At 49.7% G+C, this 10,490-nt stretch overlaps 1 protein-coding gene across 1 annotated transcript; it reads right to left on the bottom strand.

Annotated features, from left to right (window-relative positions):
* Positions 1-4,791: 4,791 nt before the first annotated feature.
* Positions 4,792-7,159, bottom strand: LOC120652920. The gene has a single exon (XM_039930871.1). The coding sequence runs from the start codon at positions 6,610-6,612 to the stop codon at positions 5,281-5,283; it is 1,332 nt and encodes a 443-aa protein (XP_039786805.1). The 5' UTR covers positions 6,613-7,159; the 3' UTR covers positions 4,792-5,280.
* Positions 7,160-10,490: the final 3,331 nt, after the last annotated feature.

The following is a 10,490-nucleotide window of genomic DNA, read 5'->3' as shown; positions in this document are numbered from 1 at the left end:
ATGGGACAAGATCGCTGGTTTCCAGTACGCCACAAAGACCTCGTGACGGAACTGGTCCCCCCACCAACCAGAGGAGGGAGGAGCGCCGGAGCGCGGACGGCGACGGCCAACCGGACTGGTCGAGCGGCGGAGCAGTTCATCAAGTGCAGCGGCGGGCTGGACCCGCCGCGGCCGCGGCAGAAACGGCGAACGGCGGGGGCTTCCCGGCGCTCACCGCTCGCGCCCAGCGCGCGCCCAGCGCGCGCCCCCTTGGGCCTTGGCCACTTCACTTGGGTGTTTGGCCTTTGGGGTCGTGCATGCCAGACTCGTGCTGCGGCAAGGAAGCTGCGCGGCAGCGTGCTCGAGCGCCCGCGGCACCACGGCGCGTCGGCGCGCACGAGCGGGGGTAGGTAGGGCAGGCAATGTTCACCCACCGGATGGCGTCCCCTCCGGCGGGCCTCCGCGGCCGCCCGTGATTCCTGATTTTTTTTTTGAAATAAAAATGATTCCTGCTTTCCCCATGAGGGAAACGAGACTTGTTTTTTTCTTTCTTTTTTTTGAAAAAACACAAACGGAACTTGTTTTAATCGGAGCGAGAGAAACGACACGGCGACACCACGAAAGGCAGCGGTGGGGGCGTTCCGCAGGCTGGAAAGCCATCTGTGCTCCAGAGTCCTCGCTGCATAGTCCGTTTTGGTGCGTAAGACCGTCCACAGCGATAGGAGGAAATGGAGGAGTAAATTTACTGTTTGGCACTGTAGATGTACTGTTTGGCACTGTAGACAGAGAGGGCGTGGGAAACGAGGCAAAAGCAAATTTGCTCTTGCTCTTGCCATTGTGGACAGCCTAAAGATCGGAGATCGCGGCCGTCGACCAAGCCGGCAAGGCCTGCCGCTGGCCGGAGGCGGAGCTGCTGGCGCCGTCGGCATCAGCCGGTGATAGCGGTCTTGGAACGGTGTCCCTTCGTCCAAGCAAAAAAGTTGCAAAACCCATCAGGATCTGAACTGATGAGCTCGTTGCCCGCGCAGTGAAAAACAGACTTTGCTTGTCCATACTTTAATCGGCGTAGCAGCTTATTTAATCCAGCTGCCCACTAAGCAGCACGTGCGCTGTTTGCTTCGGTGTTTGATCGGATCCGATGCTGTGCGGGGTTGCCGACCGCCGCTGGGTGAGCTGAGCACGCGGCACTCCCATCTCTAGAATCTTGGATAGTTAAAACAATATCAAATTTAATTAAAATTATAAAGACAAATATAAAGATTTATGATATTAAAGTGATGTACTATAAAAATATAACTAATATAATGGTACTTACTTTATATAATAAATATCATTATTCTATTATATAAATTTGGTTAAACATAAAAAACTTTGACTCTCCAAAATTGTTAGAATGTCTTATAATTTGGAACGGAGAGAGTAGGCGCTAACACATCATAATTCTATAATTAGTGGTGTCTTCATAATTTAATCTGGTTCTTTTATATTTTTTTAACTAAAAAATATATAAGATTAGACTCTTAGATTATTTAGATTAAATTTTAAATGCTTGTACCCCCACTCGCACGTGCTGTGGTCTATATTGTAGTCCGTACGACCTGGGGACAGAAGCGATCTCGAGATCAGCATCTCAGCGATTCCATCACATGGACCGCGCGATCGGAGCACGTTGTTCAAGGGCCCCGGATAATTTCAAATATCATATCCAGATCCGGACCCCTATACCAGGCCTTTTGATACCCTTGAAGCCTTGTCGTTTCTCTCAAAGTCCTTGAGGCTCTGGGTGTGTTTAGATGAAGCAAAAAAAATTTGCGACGGGATGTTACTAATTTGAAGTACTAAATAAAGTCTATTTACAAAATTTTTTGCGCAGATGGATTGTAAATCGCGAGACGAATCTAATGATGTTAATTAATCCATGATTAATCAATAATTAGCGGATGGTCACTGTAGCATCAATGTTGCAAATCATGGATTATGTAGGCTCATTAGATTCGTCTCGCAATTTACAACTCATCCATGTAAAAAGTTTTGTAAATAGACTTCATTTAGTACTCAATGCATGTGTCGAAACATTCGATGTGATTTTTTTTGTGTTTACGGGTTTATGGGGTGGGAAGCCTCTTTGCATTGGCGAGTGGTGCAGAGCTGGATCAACATGCTACTCTCCACTGTGCGTTTTCTATGGCGTCGACCAGAGTGTAGTTCTGCAGGCATGAGGTGGTGCATCGAGGGTGTCGTTTGTCAATTCAGTGTAAACGAATGGCAACTTGTCACCGATGCTGTCCATTCTCCATTCTCGCACATCGCAACGGGTGGCTCATCTCATTGTTCAACCAGGTAGCATGGACGGTTTGATTAGCCATGCGGCTAGCAAAGACGGCATAATTCTAACGGCATCTCCAATCATCAAAGAGGCCAGAGTCATCACTTGCATTATTGCCGCTTGCTAGCTCCGATCTATACATGCACATCTAGAAAAATGCTTGATGATGAGGCATCGTGGGAGCTCCAAAATAAATAAATAAAAATCCCTGCCAGGCTGCCACAGATTACTCCGTTCTGTCCACTATCGACGAACGTAACTCTGATACAAAGATTCAAATCTAGGTGGACGAGGTACCTGTAAAGATGTCGATTTGGCCAGGGCTGCTGATGTCTACAAGTGGTTTTGCCTCATCCTTGTTACGTCCGTTGACTCCTGCATATACACGGGTTTCTAAAGCTTCAGAAAAATACATTTTTTTTGCAAGGGGTTTCAGTAAAAAATACAGACATTAGATTTTCGTGAAAGCGACTATGATTGCATATTTATAGTTGAGCAAGAGAGACATAGGCCAAGAGTATTGTTTAGGTGAACAACATATGGAATGTTGCCATACCATGACAATGTGTTACAATAATATAGAGGCAAATATTGGAGGTTCTTGCTTTGGGTTAATGCTTTCACAGTGGCAGATGCCAGTACTTTAAAATAAAAAAAATAGAGGTTGTTTTACCGCAAAAAAAAATTATTCAGAAGGCAGGGAATGACACCTGCTCACTTCAGTCTAGACTAGGATATAGGGCAAGCACACCGCGGCCTTAAGCACCATCTGTCTCGCGACAAATCTCATGTGGACCCAATTTTTTAAGGAAAAATTGTTTCCCCGATTCAATCGCAGAGGAAAGCTGGAAACACACACCTTCTTGGATGGACCGGGCCCTCAAAAAGGAAAACTTGGTTGGACCAGCTACCCAATTCCTATGATAAATGGATCTGATAAGACCTTAGCATTAACCACTAGTGGCCCAATAAGGGCTCAGGGCCCAGAAACAGCCGTGCGTGTTTTTTTTTGCGCTACAGATATGACTAAACTATCATGTGCAAACTAACTTTTTCGTACAAACTATCAAATTTCAATCCGGGCCACCGGATCAACATTCAAAGAGGTGTGGAGGGAGTGGGCGGGGAGATTTACAAAAATGTGATTAGAGGCGGGCTTAATTTTAAAATTATCCGATCACCCATGCCTCTTAGATGTTGATCTGGTAGTTCATATTGAAATTTGTACGAAGGAGTTGGTTTGCATCTAATATATTCCAAAACAATCTCTTACTGCTTAAATTATTGTTTGTGGTTTGCACCCTTAATACGCAACAGAACAGTGTCTTCGTAGGAGTACTACTTTTTTTCAGGTATTCGTAGGAGTACTATTGAGTACTGTAGGAAAAGAAGGGTACAAGGCCAAAACAGTGTTTAGCTTGCACTATTCTTAGGCAGGCCGTACATCTTACGGTGCAAATGGCACTGGGCCCAAATTTGAGGGTCCATAATCAGCGGTTAGCCTATCTCACTACAGGTTAATTTGTAAGGCCTCCTCCAACGGCGACTTATGTGCTAGCTCATAAATTTTTTAATCAGTACACAGTGCCAAAATGAAGAGCCGATCGCGGCTGCGAGCGCTAGTCTCACTCAGAGCCCGAGGTGTCTTTCTCTCACCGCGCAGGTACTGTGAAGTACTGTACCAACCTCGAAATACTGTAGCTATAAGCCAGTGATAGCTCGGATCGTTGGAGGCGGCCTAAGTACTCTTCGACGGCCTCTCAAGCTCATGGCACCAGCGATTCAAAAAAAAAAAAAACTCATGGCACCAGCGATTTGGTGGCCTTTATGCTTCGCATTCAATCGACGCAGCAGCATGACGTCGACACGATCGACGAATTGGCGATTAGCGGCTTAGTCGCTTAGAGGTCGAAGCGCCGCCGCCGTGAATTGAATTGCCGTCCTGCCGTCGTCGTTGCGCCGCCGCCGCAAACTGCACCGGTGAGTCAGTCAGGATCAAGCATGACTGCATCAGTAACATGTAAATGGATGGAGTCCTTCCTCCGGGGCTGCCTGCGGCTGCACTCTCGGTTTCTTGTCATCTAATATTCTAACTCAGTCATTTCTTATTGTCAATTAGGTTGATGTGCGAGTCTAATCATCTTATGGATACATGGAGCTTGGGCTTCTAATTCTATTGACATCGTGCCATCGCATGTGCATCAAGGTTCGGGATCACAAGCAAAGCAAATTATTCCCCCTTTTTTGGTTACTACGAACTGTAATATTTCATTTATGTTATTTGTATTTAGTATGGTAAAGTCTTAATACCTTTTAGCTTTTTATCCATTTAGCATAAAATGTTATGGTAATGTTACGTGACAAAGTATAAATACATTTGGATTATCTGTATTTTTCTAACTACATAGGTCCCATTTTATATTTTGCACCAGAGCCTCAAAATTTAGGTACTGGTCTGTTCTTATAGCGTACGTGCAAAAGAGAGATACGCAAAGCAACCCTGAACATAAATCAAGATCAAATGAGAAACTACGATAATTGTGCAGAGACCACTAGCAAAACAGTTGACAGGGGACCCAACAATAGTACGTAGCAGCCACAGAAACATGCCAACCACACCACTATACATGACTCCATAACATTATGGTTCTGGCGCGTCGCATCACTATCCGCGTGGTAGGCTCGCTCAACTCCGTATCATTCTCAACCTCGATCGGATCCGGCAAATTAGACGACGGCATCGGCGGCCACTGCTGTTCGCACGGTCCAACCAGGAGATCCAGAGCTCCATGACAGGCGCGCGAGCCTCCCCACCACCGCGCCCACGCCGCGCCGCGGCGAGTGACCGAGCGGCGACCACAGCGGCGGGGACACGGGACACCGAACTGGGGATGGGGCAAAGGAGCAGCGAAAAGGCTATAATACACTAGTACTGCGTGCAGGCTGGCCGCGTCGTGGCCTGGCGGTCGTCGTGGCTACTGGCTACTGTAGAGGATGACGAAGCACGGGAGCACGGCTCTGGGGTTGAACACCAGCAGCTCGACGTCGTCGCCGCCGGCGCCGGCGCGCGCGGGCACCATGGAGTCGTAGGCCACCTTGTCGTCCGCGGCGCCGCGGCCGACGCGCCCCGCCACGACGCGGCACACGAGCATGGCGCGGCGCACCTGGAGGAACGCGAACTCGCGCTCCACGTCCTCGGGGAGGGACGCGTGCGCGGCCCACGCGGAGGCGTAGGTGGCGATGCCGTCCACGTCGGCCTGCTTCCCCGCAAAGCCCTGCCGCAGGGTGCTGCACACGCAGCAGTAGGGGCTCCCGCACGCGCCGCCGCCGCCCAGCGAGCAGAGCATGGTGGAGCAGTGGAAGCGCAGGCGCTCGTTCCCGTCCGCGACGCACCGCTCCTCCTCCACGACGGCGGCGCCGGCCCCCTCGCCGCGGCGCCGGGCGGCGCGCGCACGGACGAGGTCGCGGTACTCCTCGAAGCGGGCGAGCGCGCGCGGGTTGTGGTGGATCCGGAGGATGCGGCGGACGGCGGGAGCCTCGGTGGCGCCGGACGCGGCGGGCTTCCACCCGGCGAGGAAGATCATGCGGATGATGTTCATGCTGGAGTCGAGGTGGGTGAGCTCCGACAGGGAGTGCTTCATCGCCTGGTGGAGCTCCAGCAGCTGCGGCCTGCCCAGCACCTCGCCGCACACCTTGCAGGGGAACACGTCGCCGCGGGCGGCGAACGACCGGGACGACTGCCTGCCCGCCTGCAGCAGCTTCTGCGGCGAGGACGGCACGGGGGTGGCGCTGAGGGAGCGCACCGAGAGCGGCGACATGAACGGCGACGACGCGCACGGCGATGACGGCGTCGACAGCACCACCGACGCCGAAGCCTGAGGCGGCAGGGACCGTGCGAGCGGCGAGGACACGGTGGTGGCCGCCGCCTCTTCCTCCTCCCTGCCCGCAACGGCGCCATCCTTGGCCCCGGATGAAGAGAAAATTCGGTGGAGGTAGAACCGGAGGCTGGCGGCGACCGACGACGCGTGCCCGCGCCGGGCTCTGGCACTGCCATTGGTAACGGCAGAGGACGACGCGGCCGGGGAGAAAATCAACGGCGATATCTTCCTCCTCTTGTTGCTCCCGCCGCCGCCGCCGCCCACCTTCCCACCGTCTTCCGCGTCCGCCGCTTCGTCCTCCTCCCGCGCCCGCGCGGCAGAGCCCGGAGAGAAGCAGCAGCCGGCGTGGCCAATGTGGAGGAAGAGGAGGAAGAAGAGCGACAGGAAGCCGCGCAGCAGCGAGCTTCCACCGCCGCCGCCGCTCGCCATCTCCGATCTCTGACCACCAGAACCTAGCTATCTTTGCTCAGATCATGCCGGCGCAACGCGATGAGAAGCCGAGGACCATAAAAGGAAGGAATACTCTGACAGGCGCGCGGAGGAAGCAAGCTCCAAGCCGGGAGTGAAGTGATCGAAGGACGGAGGTGGAAAGGGGAGGCGAACGTGCCGACGTGGTGGGCGGTGCGCTGGTGAAGTACGGACGGAAGCCGAAGGCAAAAGGCGATCCGGCGGCGACAGCGACAGGGAGGGTGTGCGGTGTGCCGTGTAGGAGTAGAGACTAGTGCATACACGCAGGAACGGCAAGGCACGCAGCTCCTGCTTGCTGCTGCTGTAGGCCGTGACAGCGCTAGTCGGCCAGAGCCATGCACCGGTGGACTAGTGCAGGCGGGGGAGAGAAGAGAAGGACGGTGGATGTGGACAAGCCACCAATCGACCGATCAGGAGGCTTAGCTTGAAGCGCGGAGGTTGACGCCGCGCCTCATCTCGCCGGTGGGCCGGGGCATGGATTGGAGCCTGTAAAGCTTTGGAGGGAGCCATCATCATTTGTCGATGCGCCTGACCTGCGCGCGTCTGTCACCACACCGTTCGATCGATCTCCATGGCTCATCATGCCACGTCTCGCTGACCCACCGACTCCATTATTCATCTGCGGCAGCAGATGCCGGCTGGTTGCTCTGCCCGAGTCGCCCGACGGCAGCGGGGGGCACGCATGCGGCCGCGCTGCCCCTGGCTGCCTGCTAAACCCCAAAAGATTAGCCGTACTCCTGCTAATGGGGCGGGTTTGATGAGTTTTTTGATGGATTTTAATACGGGTACTATTGGATGGGTGAAAACGGGTGATACTATGAAATAGGTTGGGGCGGGTTGGGTTGACGACATAGACGGGTTAGGACGGGTTGGGGCGCTATGGTAGTAGATCGGCACGTAAGTCGCATATCATCTTCCATCGTGACTTCGGGTTGGGGCGGGTTGGGGCATTGGGCCGACGGGGTGGGTCGGGGCGGGTGGTAGTTAGGGCTCTTAAAATATGGGTATGGGCGGATTTGGGGTGGGTTCAACCCCACTGGCAGGCCTAATTAGCCGGGGGCAACGCAACGGGCGGCGAGGCGAGACAGCGGGCGGGACAAGATGCGACTGTCCATGCCGCGCTCCCGAACAAGGAAATGTACAGCGGCAGTCTGATGACCAGCGCAGCGCAGAGATCCCAATATCCCATGGCTTGGCTAGCTACGCCTGCCTGGCCCGTGCGCTCCCCCCTCATGATGCCGCCACGGCGAAACGAGGTGGCCGCGAGTATTCGGGTTCGATGGCGCGGCGGGCGTGCCTTCTATACGCAGCTAAACGGGTGGGAAGAAGGCTCGTCGGCAGCGCTGCGTAATCATCCGCATCAGCAGCGTATATGGGATCCGAGACTCGCGAGCTACAGCTAAACTGTGGAGGAGTGGAGTACATCTCGAATCCGAGTCGTACACAAGAACGAATGATGTGCTCCGGCTCACAGGGACAGGGATAGACCGGGGTTCTTGAGATTCGATGTTCACTTTGCCGTGCTGGGTAACGTACATTTTAATCCCTTTTTTTTCTGGATGACATGTTCGGATGGTTTTTATATTTTTTTGCCCAATGCTTTGTGGTACGACTCGCCATGTTCTGAACCAAAAGGAAGCCATTCAAGCCCATGCAGACGACAGTCATCCAAGAAGACACCAGATAATGCGATTCCCGGACCTCATCATGAAACAACAAAAGTTGCGAGCCAACCAAGAAGAGCATCTGAGCCACACAGACAGACTCACAGACACACCAAAAGAAGAAGAGAAAAAGAGAGAGAGAGAGGAGGTTTTGACAAATGCTAGCTCTATGTTACGGTTCAGATTCACGACGTTACCCATGCACAAAGGCGCACACAGCACTCTCGGCAGACGCTAGACACTGACTCCCGGCCCTCGTCATGAAACAACAAAAGTAGCGACCAGACCAAGCACTAGCGACAGGAACTTAATATCAGAATCATTTAACTCCAGTTCATAGCAATAGCATAACTTCAGTTCATAACGATCAACAAGGCACACGAGAATCTACACACTGTCTATAAAGATCCCCAATTGGAAAAGGATAACTCCTCGAAACCTTCATATTTTAACTGTTTCCTATGGTGTTCCTCCAATATACCAGCAATGCAACGCACGTCAAGCGAGCCCTATATGAATAACAAACCTATTTGGAATACCTGCATCTACTGTGTCCAAGTATAAATCATCAAAGTTATATGCCAAGCCTCAAGATATTTACAAAGATAAAATATGCATGCCAAGTCTAAAAGGAAAAATGGAATAGTATAAATTCGGCATCTTGCAGCAACACTTTTGAGCCAAAATATATAAAAAAGAGAGTATTAATGCATCACATATAACCACGACCATTTAAGATAAGTCAGTCAGCGATTCACAATATCATACCCTGGTGCTGATGGAACAAAATTAACTAAAATGATATCATGCATTGTATCTCTGATGCTGAGTGCCTGAAGCTGAAAGAAGGAAAAAGGGTACTTATAAAATTCTTAACTTAAATAAGAAAGCAGGTTGCTCATCACATAAAGCCTACATGCTCGCTGTGTTCTCTTTCTTTGCATTATATCTGATGTTATTTGGACACAGGCACCCTACCTAACATCCCTAAAGAACATGTAATGTCACAGATACAATTTTCATGGTGACATTATGAAATGAAGCTTTTAATATGGACGAAAGCTGCCATTTGGAATGAATAGGACTTTCTTTTTTTAGTCCGGGTGGAATTAATGAGTTTGAGACTTGAATTATGCTATTTCGTACGCTATGGTAAGAGTACAATCAGCCCATTGTACAACATAATTTATTGCACCATATCCAAATTCCAGCAAGCCAATATCAAAACATAACTATAGGTGTTCAAGCAAATAAATTTGCAGATATCTGTGGTTGGATTTGCAATTTGAAATGATCTTACTGCATCAACAAAGAAAAGGTTGTGAGGTTGAACAAAGTTTAAAGAGGAAGTCACCAACTACATTTTTAGGTAGTAGTAGTACATTTTTTTCATGATGATTAGTAGGGTACACCAAAAGAAAAGCCTTAAGTTCTCTGAAAATGAGATTGTCCAAGATGATGAGCAGGGAAATAGTCAAGAGTAACTAACCTCCTCTCAACAAATTTACTGAAGCTGTTGCTTGAAACATCTTCTTTCAAGGAAATTGCGGCCCTGTTTGGTAGGGTTCTAGCTCCAAAATGAAGTCATAAGTTTTTTTTTGTTCTAGATTTGTCTTTTATTTGTAGATTCAGAAATTTGTGGAGCTGAAGCTGTGGGTACACAAGTTGTTTGGTTGAACTGTTTTCATACAATTCTAGGAAAAAAAAAAGAGTCGTAAGATTCTTGATTCTAGCATACGCACTTCAGATCTGAGGTGAAGCTCAGAGCTAGGAGTTGTGCCAATACTGCCAAACAGGCTTGCAACAGTTTCGTCAAAAACTATACTACAACAGGTATAAAATGCATCTGATTTGTAAGAGTAAAAGATAAATCATCCGGCAGGAGTAATATTTCTACCAGTCTGCACCAATACTATATCTATGATCGTGCCCAAAGGATTACTGTTATTTCTATTAATTATTTGTATTACTGTTATTTCTATTAATTATTTGTATTACTGTTATTTCTATTAATTATTTGAATTCTGTGTTATCAACTGCTCGATGGTTACTTTACTCATAATTTCATACGTCCTACCCCTAACCAATAAATTATAAAGATGAGGATAGCAATAGGTTACTTTCAATGTCAAAAATAAATTATTCTAATGCATTTAAGATAAGAATAACAAGTTC

This window comes from Panicum virgatum, chromosome 9K (assembly GCF_016808335.1).
Source record: "Panicum virgatum strain AP13 chromosome 9K, P.virgatum_v5, whole genome shotgun sequence".
NCBI classification, from domain to species: Eukaryota; Viridiplantae; Streptophyta; class Magnoliopsida; order Poales; family Poaceae; genus Panicum; species Panicum virgatum.
The sequence above is the reverse complement of the archived record's forward strand: the minus strand, read 5'-3'. Positions and strand labels throughout refer to the sequence as shown.

What these genes read in the sequence shown, in the direction of transcription:
- LOC120652920 (XM_039930871.1), bottom strand. Translation starts at nt 6,612, where the DNA reads ATGGCGAGCGGCGGCGGCGGTGGAAGCTCGCTGCTGCGCGGCTTCCTG.